The 19,620-nt window shown below is 40.7% G+C and overlaps 1 protein-coding gene across 2 annotated transcripts in view; it reads left to right on the forward strand.

Moving 5' to 3' along the window:
* The window catches only part of LOC133455321 (rab GTPase-activating protein 1), an 87,095-nt gene extending 70,551 nt beyond the window's left edge, over positions 1-16,544 (forward strand). For both annotated transcript variants that reach the window (XM_061734289.1, XM_061734290.1), the window contains 6 exons: positions 95-205; positions 649-753; positions 1,699-1,782; positions 9,915-9,986; positions 10,982-11,182; positions 13,373-16,544. In XM_061734289.1, the coding sequence (XP_061590273.1) occupies positions 95-205; positions 649-753; positions 1,699-1,782; positions 9,915-9,986; positions 10,982-11,182; positions 13,373-13,495 (696 nt within the window). In that variant the 3' untranslated portion in view covers positions 13,496-16,544. The remainder of the gene's footprint in view (positions 1-94; positions 206-648; positions 754-1,698; positions 1,783-9,914; positions 9,987-10,981; positions 11,183-13,372) is intronic.
* Positions 16,545-19,620: the final 3,076 nt, after the last annotated feature.

Raw genomic sequence — 19,620 nt, forward strand, 5'->3', positions numbered from 1 at the left:
TCATTCCTCCACCTGTTATGTTTTGATGACTTGTCTTTGCTATTCTCTTCTTTCTGTTACATTTATCCTATTTCTCTGTCACCCCTCCGTCCAGCGGGAGAACCGTCGTTTGCAAGAGGCCAACATGCGGCTGGAACAGGAGAACGACGACTTGGCACATGAACTAGTTAGCAGCAAGATAGCTCTACGCAAGGACCTGGACAATGTAAGCTAAGAGAGACTATTCTTGAGTGCTGGCTTTGTGTGGGTTTCCTTGTACACATTAGTAAATATGATGTCCTTTTTCCTACAAGAATATCTAGCAGAAGTAATTAACTTGTTTTCAGAGTAACTATGAGCTGTCTTGAAATTAATCAGAGTGAGGGAATAAGGTAGTTGTGCTGTTTTGATTTATGTGACCTCAAAGTGTGTGTGTGTGTGTGTGTGTGTGTGTGTGTGTGTGTGTGTGTGTGTGTGTGTGCGTGTGCGTGTGTGTGTGTGTGTGTGTGTGCGTGTGCGTGTGTGTGTGTGTACATTTGTGTGCAGGATTGCAGAGAATGAGGGTAGAGTAGAGAGGAAAGTAGGACAAGTCTAACTTTCAATGACTTTGTCACCATTGGTGTGTGTGTGTGTCGTGTGTGTCGTGTGTGTCCGGTGTGTGCGTGTCAGGCCGAAGAGAAGGCAGACGCCCTGAATAAAGAACTGTTGCTGACCAAACAAAAACTGGTGGATTCAGAGGATGAGAAGAGACGGCTGGAGGAAGAATCTGCGCAGGTTAGAGCAATTAACAAGTAACGATGCTGAAACCAAGTCTGTTTTGAAGAACCAGAGTCGAATTGATGTCTTAAATATAAGTTGGTCAAATCTGGTAAAGCAAGCACAGTTAGTGGCAGCAGCAAAGTGGTGGCCTTGAGTCAGCTGCATGTCCCTTGTAGACGGGGACTGGTGCACATTTCTGGACTCTTGTGACATGGGAGCTCCAAGGAGGACAATGTGAAGTTTTAATGTCTTTATTATTGACAGCTTTTTTATAAATCAGATAAATAATATTCTCTGATGTAATCAGTCTGTTTAATGGAGTTGAAAACTTGTGGATCCACAGTGGGAGTCTGCTCGTCCTTTGATTTATTATACTGTCCTTGAAAAGTAAGACTCTTAATTACATACTGCATCTACTTAGGTGTCAGTTTCTCTGTATATACACAGTTGATCTGCCCGTATTCTTATCTTTATAACAGATCAAGCCCACCTTGTCATACATTTCTGAATGTAATCCATCCATGCCCTCATCTTTACTGTTAAAGTTTTCTTTAGCTATTCAGTTTAGTCATTGGGAAGAAAAAAACCTCTCATAAAGGCCTGCTTTATAACTGTCAGTTGTAGGTACTCATCCTTTCCACAGTCTCACTTACAAGGACAAAGTGTTTGATGTATATTTTCTTGGGTTTGAGGAAGTATCATTTCGGGGGGAAAAAAACAACCTTTTGGCCTCAATCTTATCTTCCAAATATCTCATCTTGTTGAGTGTGTAGGCGTTAACTCGGGAGTGATTTGTCTGTTTGACTGCAGGTTGAGTTGAGGGCAGGACTCTGCCATAAGCTTCTTGTCGCAGATACTTTTCGCTTTTCTTCTTCTTTACATTGTCTTCTTTACATTTCATGGTCTCTGAGCTCTCTGAAGGGCTGAACTGTATCTGCGTTATTGTGTTTTTCCTGACAGTTGAAGGAAATGTGCCGACGAGAACTCGACAAGTCTGAATCAGAGATTAAGAAGAATGGCACCATTATCGGGGAATACAAACAGGTAAATACAGAAGGGCTGTATAATACGGGGGAATTTTCTTGTGTAAAAAATAACTGCAATACTTAAATTATAATGTTTAATAATAGTCTTTACTTCTGCTCTGGATGTGTTGGGCAGTTTTGTATGTGTACAGTGGGGAGAACAAGTATTTGATACACTGCCGATTTTGAAGGTTTTCCCACTTGAAAAGCATGTAGAAGTCTGTAATTTTTATCATAGGTACTCTTCAACTGTGAGTGATGGAATCTAAAAAAAAATCCAGAAAATCACATTGTATGATCTTTAAGTAATTAATTTGCATTTTATTGCATGACATAAGTATTTGATCACCTGTCAACCAGTAAGACTTCCGGCTCTCACAGAAAGTCAAGACACAAAGTCATTGAAAGTTAGACTTACAGAATTAGAATTACAGACTTCTACATGCTTTGCAAGTGGGAAAACCTGCAAAATCGGCAGTGTATCAAATACTTGTTCTCCCCACTGTATCATGTTACTTTAGTGTGTCCTTTTTCAAAAATGAAATCAAGGGAAGATAAATTGTAAACTATGGGCCAGTAATATGGCGACTTGTTTTTAAACAGAAAGTTTTGGAGTCTTAAGATTGTTTAAAACATTTTATGACTAATTCACAATTGACTTCACTTCCCAATAACAGAAAAACCAGGAGAGAAGAGGCTTTCCAACTTATGCACATGTTGAACATTCACAGCTTTTGGCGGTAGTTATTCCAGGGGTGGGCAGCTGATAGCTGGCAGGAATCACATCCCACAAACAGATTTTCTCCGTGAGGGACAGGGTTCCTTCATGCGGGCTATCATATAAAATGTCTTGAAATTAGGAGGCTCTGTTTTACTTGCCACTCAGCCAGCCAAGCACTGCATTTATTTTTATATTGAAACTGTTGAAAGCTTTAGAGAGTAAAAACATAATCACTGTGACGCCACTTGCATGGAGCCTTGTATAATTAGCTGCTCTTTGGCTGAATTACCCCGATATGAAAAGTGGTACCCGAACAGTGAACTTCTGATGTTGGGAAAAGATGTGGGTGGAGTCAGGTTAACATATTAATAGAGCTCTGTTTTTGCAGGTCGTTTGTTTTTTATAGACATTTTAATGAACACAAATGAGTCTTGATGAACTGCTGGGATGGGAACTCAAACCAGCTTTGAGTCCCAACATCCTTTTCTGTGAGCAAAAGGTTTTTCCCAGCATGCCTCAGATGCAGGCGATCTATTGACAGTTTGACGCAGCAGTCACCTTCCAGACTGTGTGGTTGATTAATGTAATTTTAGAATTGTTAGACTTCCATTGACTTAAAATAATCTGCTCATGGGTTGGATTGGCTCTGACAGCCTGTGTTGAACATGTTCATCATTCTTCTACAACACGTTTGGTTTTTCTCTCAATAGGATAATTACTCTTTAATGATTTGGATATCTTTTTGCAATGCACAGACATGCATCACCATTTTTCTGCTGGCCTCAGAAACCTTTTTAGATCGTAGGGCCGCACTTGGACCACGGAGGATTCTTGATGGGGGTTCACTCCTCAGATATTCCAGTCTTTGGCACCTTTTCTTGGATCCTTAAATGTACATTTTCTAAGCTGTGATAAATGTACATGTCAGTGTATTTACCGACTTCATTTTTTAAAGTAATTTAATCAAAAAGTGACCATTTTATAAAAGAAAATGTCCTTGTTTCTTGTGGTACTGATTAAACAGAGGGCAGCAGAGGCAGGCCTACCACTGATGTTTACATTTTATTAGCAATTTAGCTATTATCTTAAGTATCATCTTCCCAACGTGCCAAATGGTAACAGAAAAACTGAATAAAAGCATGAATAAGGTTTAAACAGTACAGGATACAAATCCAGAGAGCAGAAATGGCCAGCAGTTGGCAGTGTGCACTTAGCAGTTTTAGAAAGCTTTCCTTTTTGGTTGTAGCTTTGTTATTAGGGCCCGAGCACTTGCAGTGCGAAGGCCCTATTGTAATTGCAGGAATTATTCTTTTTCTTCTTCTTCTTCTTCTTCTTCTTCTTATTGTTCTGACAAAAGGAAGGCCTTTTTGCCCCCCTAAACGTGCCCAAAAAGTCACCAAATTTTGTATGCAAGTCAGGCCTGGTGAAAAATTTGATATTTAATGGTTTACATTAATGGGCGTGGCAAAATGGCTCAACAGCGCCCCCTTGAAAACTTTGTGCCTCAAGCCCCACGATACGGTTTGGCGTACATGCACGAAAATCGGTACACACTTGTATCATGGCGCAACTTAAAGAAAAGTCTCTTGGAGTAATGCCCGAAACCGAACAGGATGTCGGCCATTTTGAATTAATCGTGTCATTTTTGCGAAATTCATGCCATTCCTTCGGCAGTTAATACGGCCCGAACCGTAACGTGCCCCCAAGTGTGTTATACATCAAAATGTGCGTCTGCATCCTCCGACACCACGCATTACTTTTCTCTTTCAAAAGCGTTACCGTGGCGACGCTAGACGCCAAAAAGCGCGCCCACCCTTCATCTGATTGGTTCAGACAGAAAAAACTTTGTGCCTCAAGCCCCATAATACGGTTTGACGTACATGAACGAAAATCGGTACACACCTGTATCATGTCGCAACTAAAAGAAAAGTCTCTTGGCGCCATGGCCGAAACCGAACAGGAAGTCGGCCATTTTGAACATTCTGAATTAATCACGTAATTTTGGAGCAATATATGCCATTCCTTCGAGAATTAATACGGCCCAAACCGTAACGTGCACTCAGGTGTGTTATACATCAAAATATGCGTCTCCATCCTGCGACTACGCGCATTACTTTTCTCTTTCAAAAGTGTTACCGTGGCGAGGCTAGACGCCAAAAAGCACGCCCCTCCTTCATCTGATTGGTCCATATTTGATAGTTCCCCAAAAGTCACCAAATTTGGCATGCAAGCCAGGCCTGGCGATAAATTTGATATTTAATGGTTTGCATTAATGGGCGTGGCAAAATGGCTCAACAGCGCCCCCTAGAAAACTTTGTGCCTCAAGCCCCACAATACGGTTTGACGTACATGAACGAAAATCGGTACACACCTGTATCATGTCGCGACTTAAAGAAAAGTCTCTTGGCGCCATGACCGAAACCGAACAGGATGTCGGCCATTTTGAATTAATTGTGTAATTTTGGCGCAATTTATGCCATTCCTTCAGCAATTAATACCGCCCAAACCGTAATGTCCACCCAGCTGTGTTATACATCAAAATGTGCGTCTCCACCCTGCGACTACACGCATTACTTTTCTCTTTCAAAAGTGTTACCGTGGCAACGCTAGACGCCAAAAAGCGCGCCCCCCTTCATCTGATCGGTCCATATTTAATAGTTCTCCAAAAGTCACCAAATTTTGCATGCAAGCCAGGCCTAGTGATAAATTTGATATTTCATGGTTTGCATGAATGGGCGTGGCCTAACGGCTCAACAGCACCCCCTAGAATACTTTTCTCTGCCATAACTTTGGAAAGGTTTGACATAAAGAGTCGTGGGTGTTGTCATGGGACTCGGTATTGAGTCCTTGACCATAATTGGTGAAAATTAGCCCCGCCCCTTCTTCTGATTGGTTGTCCCTATTTGCTGCTATAACTTTTGAATAGTTTGACATAGAGAGTCGTGGGTGGTGTCATCAGATTCTGTATGGAGTCCTTGACCTTCATTGGCCTGAATTAGCCCCGCCTCTTCTTCTGATTGGTTGTCCCTTTTTTCTGCTATAACTTTTGAATGGTTTGACATAGGAAGTCGTGGGTGGTGTCATTTCTGATATGCTTATGGGGGGCGGTGGCCGTGAGTGCGAGGGCCCGTTCATCGCTGCTTGCAGCTTTAATTCATAAGATAGTTTTAACTGTTTGTAATCATTTGTGCCTTGTCATGAGTCTTTGATGTACTCGTAAATATCTATAATTAGATCCTTCATAGAGCTTTTATGTTTTCATATATCTATTTCATTTCTTGAAGTATAAATATCCAGTAAACCCATATCTTTGATAACTGAACAAGTGAATGTGCTTTAGCTCCATCTGTCCGATTCCTCTTCATATCTCATCCTGCCACTTAATGTTTAAAAATAAATGTATCCAGATCACTAGTTTTGTCAACAGCGCCAGCACCTTATGCAATAATCCCCCTCCCGTCTCTCCCTCTGAAGGTTCGCAGAAATAGCAGAAAGACTCATTTAGAATCAAACTTCAAGTTCACCTGAGTCTAAAAATATCAGCAGTCTTTTGAAATTGACAACATAAAGCGATTGTCATGGAGATGGTGCTTGTTGTGTGACTAAAAGCAGCCTCAGTTGAGAGCTGAGCAGAGCCAAGTGTGAAAACGGGGACTCGTCAAAAATAGTCTGTTTTTATGGGACTGAGGGCCAGAGAAAATGGACAGAAGTCTGTGGGTAGAGAGACGGACACAATCAGTAGACTGGAATTCACTAGATGAGGCTTCGCCCCCCCAAATAGCCCTAGCTGTTTTCCAACCCAGATAACTCAAATTATTCTTCAAATAGCATTTTCCTTTTGCAATGGCTGTGAATGCCAGCTTTTTTTTTCTTTTTGTAAGATCGGAGCCAGAAAGCTTTGTGCACTAATTGCCCCTCCAGAACATGAGGACGGAGAATTGTCTATTTGTGATGTGGCGCTAAAAACAGTGTTAAGTGGTGCATTGTAATCTGTACTGTTGGGGTGGGGCTCGTGTAGATCCGCTCAGACCAGCCAGGTACAGCGACCTGTGTCAGTGTCTCTAAGGCCCTATTACATTTGATTTACCTCTCTATAGTCCGTACTTATTCAAAAATGTTTTCAAATCTGGATATCCACATTGGTTAGGCAGCGTCTAGTTCAAAGCTTTAGATACAAATTTAGTTTTGAAAAACTTTAAAAACTCATGTTCCTGCAGTATGTGCCTCGTAAACGTAAATGCTGTGTACTTGTAATGTTGAACTGCGGAAGAATGGGATACATTTTTCTTTTTTTTTTTTAATATCTTTTTATTTCACAATAATTTTCACAATTCACATTTTCACATGCATGATTTCTATTATACCCACATTCTTACCCTCCCCATAATTACCCTAGGGGAAAAAAAAAACAAAAAACAAAACATACATTAAGGGAGAACAAAATTAAATAAATATTAAAAAAGAAAATATATAAATAAATAAATAAATAAATAAATAAATAAAAAAAATATATAATGGCAGCAACAGCGATATCAAACTATATATATATATCCATACATACATACAAACATACATACATATAAGGCACAAGTTCGAAAATAAAGATACTCATTAGTCCCCTTTGGAAAAATTATCCAGTTTTGAGGAATAATGGGAACCAAAATTCTTGAAAAATATGAGCGCGGTTGTATTTTTCTAAAGTTAATTTTTCCAATGGTAAGAATGGGATACATTTCAGTAAAACTCTTCAACATTAATAGCACTGTGATTGTTCTGGAAAGAGCTGTAATAAAACATCAAACCAAAACTGCACATGAATAGAAGCAGCTGTGTAAAATAGAATAAACATCCTAACAAGGACAAAAGAAAAAAGAAAAGAATAAACTGGATCATCCAGAACTTTTATGAGTAACACCATGCTTGAGATCTTGCTTGCTGATGCCTCTGACTGACAAGTATCCCCTCACACACTGGTTAAAAAACTCCATCAGCTCACATTGTCCCCTTCAATATGTTTCTCTCAACCGGCCCAGGATTTATAAGGAAAAAAACAACCTGGAGGAGAGGGAAAGCCTACTCCGGAAACGAGATAAACACAGACTGAAGACAACACTGTCACATGGCAAAGCAAGGGAGAGCAGATATACTTTCAACAGGGGCTTAAAACGGTCAGGAGATTGATGGAGAGGTAAAAAAGAGTCATGGTAGGAAAGGGTGTATCTGCTCAGATGAAGATATGGAAATGTGAAAACTGTTCTATAAGGGAGCAGATGAAGAGACATGTTTACATGCAACGAGACGGGTGGGACGTCCACAGAGACGTGATGTAGCTGTGAAGATGACTCATGTCCCACCACAAATGGTCATCAAATCTACAAGAAGATGCCACGTCAAGTTTATTTTGAGCATTCTGGGTTTGGTTTCACACCAAACCCAGATATTCATAAGATTTTAGGTTAAAAAATGGACTAATCCCAGTTTCACCAATTCATTCTGACCGGCCGCATCTGCATCATGATGACCTTTCCTGCCCCGATGTTTTACAAGACTGCTTCCTGTCCAGTCTTGGATAAACTACAACCCGAGTTTGTGGATTTGTATTTTTAATCCTTGTAAAACATGTTTATAACATGTTTATAAAGCTGTTGGGTGAGGGGTGATAAATGGAGACGCGTAAGGATGCGGCTGACACTTGAATGATCCGTGAGACGTGTTGGAAAACTGACCCTTATGACACCTGCTAATGGACTTAAAGATAAGAGGATGAAGTTGAGAGGCTTAAACACTAAGAACCTCAGGCAGAGTTGAGGAAGGAAAACACCTGCTGATGTTTAGTTACAACTGGTGGATGTCCTGTGTGCACGAAGGAGAAACTAACCACTCCAAGTCCTGTTGGTTTGCTGCTCTCAACAATATTCAGATTTTGTGTTTATGCTGAAATATCTACTACTATTTCTGGGTTTTGTTGTAATCACTTTGTGTCTGGAGTAGGAATGGGCGATATTTTACCGTTCACGATATACCGTCAAAAAAATTCCCCACGGTAAGAATTTGTATCTCACGGTAAAAACGATAAATTCCCGTTGATGATGCGTTACGTACGGGGAGGGAGGGAGGGAGGGAGGGAGGGAGGGAGGGAGGGAGGGAGGGAGGGAAGGAGAGGAAGGAAGGAAGGAAGGAAGGAAGGAAGGAAGGAAGGAAGGAAGGAAGGAAGGAAGGAAGGAAGGAAGGAAGGAAGGAAGGAAGGAAGGAAGGAAGGAAGGAAGGAAGGAAGGAAGGAAGGAAGGAAGGAAGGAAGGAAGGAAGGAAGGAAGGAAGGAAGGAAGGAAGGAAGGAAGGAAGGAAGGAAGGAAGGAAGGAAGGAAGGGAAGGAAGGAAGGAAGGAAGGAAGGAAGGAAGGAAGGAAGGAAGGAAGGAAGGAAGGAAGGAAGGAAGGAAGGAAGGAAGGAAGGAAGGAAGGAAGGAAGGAAGGAAGGAAGGAAGGAAGGAAGGAAGAAGGAAGGAAGGAAGGAAGGAAGGAAGGAGGAAGGAAGGAAGGAAGGAAGGAAGGAAGGAAGGAAGGAAGGAAGGAAGGAAGGAAGGATGGAAGGAAGGAAGGAAGGAGGAAGGAAGGAAGGAAGGAAGGAAGGAAGGAAGGAAGGAAGGAAGGAAGGAAGGAAGGAGGAAGGAAGGAGCCTGAAAGAAGAAATGAGCCTGAAAGAAAGAAAGAAATGAGCCTGAAAGAAAGAAAGAAATGAGCCTGAAAGAAAGAAAGAAATGAGCCTGAAGAGAAAGAAAGAAATGAGCCTGAAAGAAAGAAAGAAAGGAAGAAAGAAAGAAAGAAAGAAAGAAAGAAAGAAAGAAAGAAAGAAAGAAAGAAAGGAAAGAAAGAAGAAGGAAAGAAAGAAAGAAAGAAAGAAAGAAAGAAAGAAAGAAAGAAAAAGGAAAAAGAAGGATAAATTCCCGTTGATGACGTTTTTGTGTAACAAACATGGCGGATCTGAGAGCGAGATAGATTTATAGTTGAAAAGATGGAGTTGAATTGGTATTTTTTTATCGTTATCGGGAACAATGCCAGAAATTATCGTGATACATTTTTTAGCCCATACCGCCCATCCCTAGTCTGGAGTTTTGAGCAGAGAGCATCAGTTTAATATCATGTTGCTTTAATTGATGGTCGAACAAATACATGCTGCGGGTGGTTACATGCCATCTTGAAGTGCAAGCATTTTGTTGCTATTGGTAACATCTGTCTCGCAGTTCAAACGCACCAACCAAGTACCGAGTCTCTCAGCTTCGTGTGTGATTTTACGTGATGGTGTGGGGAGTCATCGCGGTCGTGTCATTGAGCCACACAAGCCGGGACGGCGGAAAGGCCAGATACGATACTGCAGTGGCTGAGCTGCTGATCGAGCTGAACAAACCTCCGCTCCCTTTTCTGTTTTCTATAGATTTGCTCCCAGCTGAGCCAACGGCTAGAGCAGCAACAGACCGCCACCCGCGGAGAACTGGAGAAGATCAGAGTGAGTTACAGCTCCAAACACTGTTGTAAATAATACAAGCATACACTATAGATGCAGGGAACGGTGTTCGTGTTTCTTGTACAGAGGGAGTAATTCAGGAGAAGCTGCGATATCATTGGTCAGTATTTACAAACTGTGAGAAAAATGATTACACTTAAGGATTGTAGAGGAGGAGGTTTTTCTCTTCCATCACTGCAAAAGTGATGGGAAATTTGTTTTAACACAGCTTTCTGTGTCTAAACCTGAGGTCTGAAACAGAAAGCACAGTTTCTCTCTCACAATCTTGAACTGGCACATATATTGATAAGTGTACCGACGCCTGCTTTGTTTTACTGGTAGTGAGGTCAACAGTTGGGGAAAAACAAAAGAAAAAGTGTATTTGAGCCAATAAGCCAAAGCCAGACTCCAGCACGTCTTCCTGGCTGCATGTTCAGACCGCAGCTGGGAGAAAGACATTTCTAGCAGAACATTTATTTGATATAGTCACCCAAAAACTCCCCAAAGGAATGTTGCACAAAGGACAAGTTACACCGTATTCTTAAGCTGTTTTATTTTCTTCCTTTATTTACTGACATTTGTGCAGCAGTTCAATAAATTCTTAGTAATTTAAATCAAGAGATGTAATTGAGCAGTTGTTTATTCAATAGAGTGTAATCGTCATAGTCATAACGAGAGTTTTTAAATAACAAAAGGACAATGTGTAATTTACTTGTGGATGTAAAGTACCAACACTAACAGTTCCAGCTCGAGCGCTTCAATTAACGCTCTTACCCTCTTCAGCAGGGATGAGGCTCCATGATGTAGATGAAATGTTATGTTGTAAAAGAATATTCATTTTTGATGGAATATCTGAACCAACACAAATAAATGTTAGTAATGTGTGTGTGTGTATATATATATATATATATATATATATAAATAAATGCTTGACAGAATAGTTCTGCACGCTTTATGACAGTTTGATTTTCCTTTCTGTCTCACTTATCCTCCTGAAGTCCAAGGTTGAAGGCTGTGAAAAGTGCAGCAGTCTCTTTAACAAAGAGGGTCGCATACGGGTTGCAGCGACCAAGGCGCCAGCCGGTGGACCCGACGAGACGGATGAGGAGAAGGAGAGCTTAAAGAACCAGCTGAGGGAGATGGAGCTCGAACTAGCCCAGACCAAACTGCAGCTGGTGGAGGCTGAGTGCAAAATCCAGGTAAATATGCTTTGGGCCCAAATACAACTGGATGAAGGGGAAAAAAAAAAAAAAAACATGGCTAATGCTTGCAAACATTTCTGTTCTCCAGTAAGGACCTTTGCTTTATAGCACAGAAGCGTATCGGCTCAAAGCCTCGTGCCAGCTGCCAAGCACGATGGCGGAGGGGTGATAATGTGGGCTTGTTTCACAGCCAGGGGGTTCACCAGGAACTGCATATCAGAGTTTTCTTGAGTCAGATGTTTACCGTCTGTCTGACAGCTGAAGCTGTGCTGAAAGTGGGTCATGCAACAGGACGTCAACCCCAAAACACCAGCAAATCTGCTCCAGAATGTTAAATTGTTCGGCATCAAAATCACACTTGTGTTTCTCTTCTAACTGGCAATGAAATCAGCATTCAAACATGCCTCGAATCGCCTTGTTTCAGCTGTTCTAACCCTTGTTATACCACAGCAGGGATAATGTCATCAGGCTCCGTACTTGGAGAGTAGTTTCATTTCCACTCCACACTAGAGTATAGGATGTTGCTGCACGTCCATCTCTTTATCCAGGCTTCCTGTCTTTGTGTGGCACTGTGTGCAACCTGCATAGGAATCACATTAGAGACCATGAGGCTATTCCTATGACTTATCAGAACACGGCAGCAGAGGCTTAACAAATCAAGGAAGAGTGTTTTATATTAACTGAGTCCAATTAAAATAACAATGAGTGAGCTTGACATTACTGGCCAAAGAAAAGAAGACACGACAATGCAGGAGCATTAAGGTCTGAAATGCAGTTAAAACTTGATGCTTATGTACATTGCAGATATAAATGTCATGGCAGCATTGGGAATTTCATTTGTGTGTGTTTATTAGGGGATGGGCGGTATGGACTAAAAATGTATCACGATTATTTCTGGCATTTATCCCGATAACCGATAAAAAAAAAATAGCAATTCAACTCCACCTTTGTAACTATAAATCTATCACGCTCTCAGATCCACCATGTTTGTTACACCAAAAAAACGTCATCAATGGGAATTTCTTTCTTTCTTTCTTTCTTTCTTTCTTTCTTTCTTTCTTTCTTTCTTTCTTTCTTTCTTTCTTTCTTTCTTTCTTTCTTTCTTTCTTTCTTTCTTTCTTTCTTTCTTTCTTTCTTTCTTTCTTTTCTTTCTTTCTTTCTTTCTTTCTTTCTTTCCTTCCTTCCTTCCTTCTTTTTTCCCTTCCTTCCTCCTTTCCTCCTGCTCTCTCCTTCCTTCTTCCCTTCCTCTTTTCTCCCTTCCTTCCTTCTTTCCTTGTTTTCCTCCCTTCCTTCTTTTCTTCCTTCCTTCCTTCCTTTCTTCCTTCTTTTTTCCCCTTCCTTCCTTCTTTCCTCCTGCTCTCTCCTTCCTTCTTCTCTTCCTCTTTTCTCCCTTCCTTCCTTCTTTCCTTGTTTTCTCTCCTTCCTTCCTTCCTTCCTTCCTTCCTTCCTTCCTTCCTTCCTTCCTTCTTCCTTCTTCCTTTCTTCCTTCTTTCCTTGTTTCCTTCCTTCCTTCCTTCCTTCCTTCCTTCCTTCCTTCTTTTTTCCCCCTTCCTTCCTTCTTTCCTCCTTCTCTCTTCCTTCCTTCTTCCTCTTCCTCTCTTTCTCCCTTCCTTCCTTCTTTCCTTGTTTTCTCCCCTTCCTTCCTTCCTTCCTTCCTTCCTTCCTTCCTTCCCTTCCTTCCTTCCTTCCTTCCTTCCTTCCTTCCTTCCTTCTTTCCTTGTTTCCTTCCTTCCTTCCTTCCTTCCTTCCTTCCTTCCTTCCTTCCTTCCTTCCTTCCTTCCTTCCTTCCTTCCTTCCTTCCTTCCTTCTTTTTTCCCCTTCCTTCCTTCTTTCCTCCTGCTCTCTCCTTCCTTCTTCCCTTCCTCTTTTCTCCCTTCCTTCCTTCTTTCCTTGTTTTCTCCCTTCCTTCCTTCCTTCCTTCCTTCCTTCCAAAAATCAGCTTTACACAAAAACATCATCAACGGGAATTTATCGTTTTTTACCGCGAGATGACAAATTCTTATCGTGAGGAATTTTTTGACGGTTTATCGTGAACGGTAAAATATCGCCCATTCCTAGTGTTTATATTAAGATTGGGAAATTTAAGGAAAAAAACTTACAGAACTGTAACTGTAAAATGATTTAAAAAGCTGAGGTGGAGTTATTTGACTTCTTCTGTTCTCCCTGGTTTATCTCCTCTGCAACCAGGACCTGGAGCATCATCTCGGTCTGGCTCTCAACGAGGTGCAGGCCGCCAAAAAGACCTGGTTCAACCGAACGCTCAGCTCCATCAAAACCGTCACTGGGACCCAGGGCAAGGACACCGCTTAACATAACCCCCCCCCTCAGTTTTAACCAGACATGTCTGGCGCTCAGTGCAACTCATCACACTCACACCTCCAGACCCCCCTAATGTACCCACTGGGTCATAACTTTAACTTGAACATTAACCGTTACATTTAATGATCTCTTCTTGTCCCTCTTTTCATAAAAAAAGAAAAAACTGTCCTTGTCTTTGCCTTACCCCGTCTGGCCAGATGTTTTCTCTTCAACACAAATCCACCAAATGACTTCAGGCAAGCAGAACAGATGACGAGGGGATCAAAACACCAGAAGTACAACGAAACCACTTCCGACTCAGAGACGATGTGCTTACACGAAGAGAACTGTTCAGAAGAAGAAAAAAGGAGAAATGCTTGATTTATTTTTTGTCTCTTTACTGCTGATATGAAAGACTTTCAGAGGGACAGGAAGGACATCAGAACTGTATTTATCCTGACGGGATAGAGAATAAAACACTCCGTCCTTCCTCACCTCTTTGTTAGCCCCCTCCCCCCCTAAACTACTGGCACAAAACAAGTCCTTTTTTTTGGTTTAGGTACGAGAGCTTAGACGCCTTTTCAAAACTGAGCTTTTTCCAATTTTTGTTGAATAATATCTTTCTTTTTTCTATGTGTTTTCACTGATGTGCTTATGTAAAGAGGAGGTGTTTGTGTGTGCGTGGATGAGCAACTTTTTTTTTTGTGTTGAATGTGATCTGTATTCGTTCAAGTTTGTGTGACTGATTGGGGAACAAAATATATGAATGCATGACAAAATGTGCAAAGGGTGTTTGAGACTAAGAAGAGGAGAACTTGTGGACGTTTAAGGGAAAAAAGAAAAGCACTAAGGTTATGAGTGTGTGCATGCAAGACTGTCTCATGCCCCCCAACAAAATGTTCAAATGTTTATATGAATGTTGTTACAGATGAGTTTGCTGACAAAGTCTGGATTTGAAAGTTTATGAAGAAGGTAGCAATGGATGTGAATATGGAGTCTATGGAAGTGTAACAGCTGTAGCATTAACAAACAGCAACGCAAATTTCCGCATAAGAAACGCACACTTGAGATTTGTTTGGTTTAGATCTTCCAGCACAAAGAAACTTAAAAAAAAGCCATTTTAAACCTCAAGTGTGTTACATGATTAATATATGTTGTAAGGAAACTGCACTTAAACGCGCCTCTGTCACCAGTGTCTCTGTGGCCGTTGATGTTAACTGTCATGGTCAAGTTTAAGCTACTACAAACACTGAACCAGTGAACGGTGTAAAGTATTCAGACCCCTTTACATTATTCCCTCTTTGTTTCATTGCAGCCATTTGGTGAAATCAAAAAAAAGTTTATTTCTCAATGTACACTCAGCACCCCATCATGACAGAAAAAAACAGAAATGTAGACATTTTTGCAAATTTATTAAAAAAGAAGAACTGAAATATCCAGTCGTCCTTTTTGATTTTACCAAATGGCTACAATGAAACAAAGGGATTTAAAGGGGTCTGAATACTTTCAGTACCCACTGTATGTTACGGTTAAAGCATCTCTATGTAGCAGCACCACTTCTGACCACTGGGGGGCAGCACATTACAAGAAAGTTCACTTGTATGACAACAAAACGATATCGCTAGACATGCTGGGCAACACAGTACTGGCAGAGACTCTTTTGTCAGCACAGCAGATCTATTTGCCCCTATGTAGTCAGTAGTGGTATTCCTACATAGGGTGCCTTTAATGTGTAGAACAAAAAGTTGCCACTTTATTAGTAACATCAACTTCTTACCGTTGTCCTCCATGTTCTAAATTGTGCAACCTGCTTCAGGTTTTTAGGCACATCTAAAAAAAAATGTTATTGGTGGAAGATGAAAGAGGTTAGCTTTGCAGGGGATTTTAATGTAAAGATAAATATAATATAGTTAGCAGAGAGGACGCAGGCAGAAAGTGGTGTTTTAGTTCATGTTGTTCATCAAAACTGGGTGATGGAAATCTGGAAACTGCTACATGATGCAACAGTATAGTTTCTCTTGTTAGTTAAGGTTGAGTCAGACAATGAAGCATCAAATATCACTTGAATGCCACAGTGTACGGTCAGTTTTGCTGTCCACTGTCCTCTATAATCATTTGAAAATGGCTTCTTTTTTTTTTTGTCCAGCTGCCTTCACTCGACCTTTTAAATGCAACAGAAACTGTAATAAATCTGAAGGGGTTTGGTCATCTCAGTCGAACCGGACCAGAGCAAAAACAAAAAAAAGTGTCAGAAACACTCAGTACTCTGACAAACTCATTCCTCAAAGCAGATGTCACTCAGTTCTGGGGAGATTCAAATGTCAGAGTGCTAATGGAGTGTGTCCGCACACCTGTCAGCAAGCAAAGGTGCAGCTCTGAAGTATGACGGGAGTCGTGCCTAAAGGGGCAGGACGGCAGAGAAATGTCAGCAGAGACCAAAGTTCAGGTCAAGCAGTCAAGTGCTATAAATGAGTCTGCGGGGCCTGAGGGCCGTCCAGAAAGAGCTCGTGTGTGTGTTTTCATACTTAGTTGACTCATGTCACGGCCAACAGATAATATTCCAGTTTCTACTCGTCCTTCGCTCTAAAAGACTATAAAACAAAAAAAAAAGACAAAGCACCTTTTCTTTTGGCTAAAACTAACTGTCTCTGTAAATGTCATCGTAACTTGAATCGTGGCGTCTGATTGGCTGGAATCTGCTTGTGACATCACAGCAAGAGTCTCGTTCCTCTCATGGCACTGGGTTGTAAATAGCAAAACGTTAAAAATAAATATTACATTTTTTTTCTCGTGTAGGATTTTCTACTCTAACTTCAACTAACGTTGCCTACCTGTGCCCACCCACCTGCTGCTGTGCTACAGATTAATCCACCACAAGATTGTTTGTTGTTTTTTTTTGCTCCAAGCTTCTCAGTGGCACTGCTGTTTGGTTAATTAATGCCAAAACATAGCTTTATCATCCAACCAGAAGATCATTATCAAAGTGTGGACATTGTAATAGAGTAGACTGCATTGTGTATACTTCATGAATTTAAATATAAGAAAAATATCAACATGAGAATATTACTGTCTCTTTCTGTTTTTACATCTGTCAATGAAAAGAACGATTACATTGAACACAAATTAAAACATCTGGGCATGAGTTTGTGGGTTGACATGCAAACTGTTGGTAGAGCTGAATGATTTTTATCACAACTGCTGTTTTATCAGGCCCAGTTACTTAAAATATTGGATGACAGGTTTGGCTGAAGGGATATCAGAAGTACATTAAGATTTCTTAAAGAAAAAGCCAAACATGCTGATTTAGTTTAATCCTAAATAAAGATTAAAGATTTTAGAGGGGTAACACCAGCATATGGACAATAAGAGACGATAAGAAAGGAGGAAAGAACTGAAGAGTGACGGGTTAGATCTAGAACAGGGATCGGCAACCCGTGGCTCCAGAGCCGCATGCGGCTCTTTAGCGCCGCCTTAGTGGCTCCTGGAGCTTTTTCAAAAATGTTTGACCTTTTTTTTTCTTCTTTTTTCTTTTTTTCCTATTTGTCTTTTCTTTTTTTCTTCTCTTTTTCTTTTTTCCATTTTTTCTCTTTTTTTCTATTTTTCTCTTTTTTTCTTTCCCTTTTTTTCTTTTTCTTTTTTTCTTTTTTTTCTTTTTTATCTTCTTTTTCCTTTTTATATTTTTCTTCTTTTTTTCCTTTTTTCTCTTTTTTTCTTCCTGTTTCCTTTCCTTTTTAATCTTGACATTTCAACTTTTTTCTCAACATTTCAACTTTTTTCTCGACATTTCGACTTTTTTCTCGAAGTGCATAATGAATAAAAAAAAATCTTCCCCCAGTTCTAACTAATATAGAAACATGCAGCATGTGTTGCCTTCATTCTAAGGCTGATACAAGACTTTTCATTTTTTGCGGCTCCAGACATATTTGTTTTTTGTGTTTTTGGTGCAATATGGCTCTTTCAACAGTTTGGGTTGCCGACCCCTGATCTAGAAGTACAAGCCCACATCATCAGTCAGAGTAAACAAAAAAAAAGATTGTAAATAGTTAAAAAAAACTTGGGACAACAAAACAGGAGAATGACCAAATACATGGTGAAATTGTTTAATCTTTTTTAATCACAGTCACCATGAAAATGATGATCTGCCCCTGGTCAAACAGGTCAGATGATCCAGTCTCACTCCAAAATGTGTCATACTGTATCTACAGCACTTCTGTGTGCAGGATGTAGGGGTTTCACAATAAAGGCTCAAAAATGGTAGAAATATGACATTTTTTTGGCTCCAGAAATTTTACATATGTAACTCTGCATGTTAAAAATGTAATATTAATGGAACTTTTTCATTTTAAGAAAGTATCATACATGTTCAGAAGTTGCAAATTTCACTTTTCAGGCTCAAAAAAGGGAATTTAACAAGATCATCTGCTTTGATTTTGGTAAAGATTAGGGTAAAAAAAAAAAAAAAATGCTCTGAAACAAATACCCAAAACAGCAGTCAAATAATCAATATGGATTTTTTTTTTTTCGAAGAATTGCTTGATCCAGAGAATCAAATGTTTTTTTTGTAAATCTGGAACGTAGTTCTCACATTACCTTCATAAACTCACGTCTACCTTTGACCCACTGGTGGCACTAGAGTGCTGGAGGTGCAAATGCAAACCGTGTAGCATCTAAATGAATGAGTTCCTGCCAGGTTGGAAAACCATGAAAAGGGTCAGGACAGGTTCTCCCATCCATGTGCAAAATTTCACAGCTTAACAATGTTCTTCCAACGGTGGAAGAAGCATCTTACCTGCTGGCCTCCCACTTAAATCCACAATAAACCTTTAGATTCACACATTTTATCTCTAAAAAATGCCAGCTTGACCCTGGTTTCTCTTCCTACCTCTTTCAGTCAGCAATGAAACTGAAGGCTTTTTTTGTGCATAAAGACGCTACAACCTACCGTATATTAAAGTTTAGGCTCTTGCTTCTCTCTGCTCTATCTGTTATTTGTCTCTCGACTTCTCTTGACAACTTCTTGCATCGAAACTGAAAGCGAGAAAAAGATAAAAGGATCCCATACTGTGGATATAATGAGAGCTCCTGAAGTCACCTCTCTGGAACAATTCTCTGGGAACCCAAACATGATTAGAAACCTGTTTTGTGCTGCTAATTAGGTGTTGTGAAAACAGCCTCTATCTGTCAGACACTGGAGCTGGATGGAAACCTTGTACTCAGTTCGTTTCCATTTCCATCCCTCATCTCCTCCCTCGGAGCGCATGCCTCCTAACATACGGCTGCATTGTTATCTGTGTCAGGGATGAGCTATTTTCTACCTTGTCCACAGCATATAAAGTGTAGAGTGTACTCTGATTGCACTGGAGGTCTTACATAAATCATTTTGAGTGTTTATAACTTCATGTGAGCCTAAGAAATTATCACCTGCTGCGATGACGGCCGGCGGGATCAGCTGCAGCGCGGGCCGCAGGGACGATGAGCCGGAGAGCTTCTACCTGCAGAAGCTGAAGGTAACGGGTGTCAGCGTTATGCAATCCACTAGTCACGTTCTCCCCTCTCCTCCTCCTCCTGTCCTGCATTACAGGAGCTATAAATACGACTCGCAGGCAGCAACAACGTAAAAATGCAAAGGTGGAATGCTGACGGATGAGGTCTTAGGTTGCTGCTTGCTTCAGTCATTTGTGATGCGGCTGCAGCTACAGGGACCTCAGCTGCCCTTCAACCCCGCGAACTCCAGGTCACGACCTCTTCTGACTGAATTACCCCCATGTGACTCACTTTATGCTTAAGCAGCTTTGACGGGTTTAATGTTTAAGTAGCCAAAATCATAAAGGAGGCACACACAGGGAGGTAAATGTTGCTGCTAAAATATAGACGGAATAACTGATGCAGGATCTCTCAATGATTGATGAAACACTGATGATGCTGTTTCATTAGTGGTTTTACTTTGAAAATCCAGGCCTGGAACTATTGTCATTACTGATTTATTAAGTGATTTTTATTTCATTAATTGGGATATGGATTGGTAGCACAGTGGCTTGGTTGTCGCAGCCAGAGGTGGACAGAGTACTCGACCCCAGTACTTGAGTAAGAGTACAAATACTACTGGTCAAAATTTACTCCGTTACAAGTAAAAGTAG

Source organism: Cololabis saira, chromosome 11, assembly GCF_033807715.1.
Source record: "Cololabis saira isolate AMF1-May2022 chromosome 11, fColSai1.1, whole genome shotgun sequence".
Taxonomy (NCBI): Eukaryota; Metazoa; Chordata; class Actinopteri; order Beloniformes; family Belonidae; genus Cololabis; species Cololabis saira.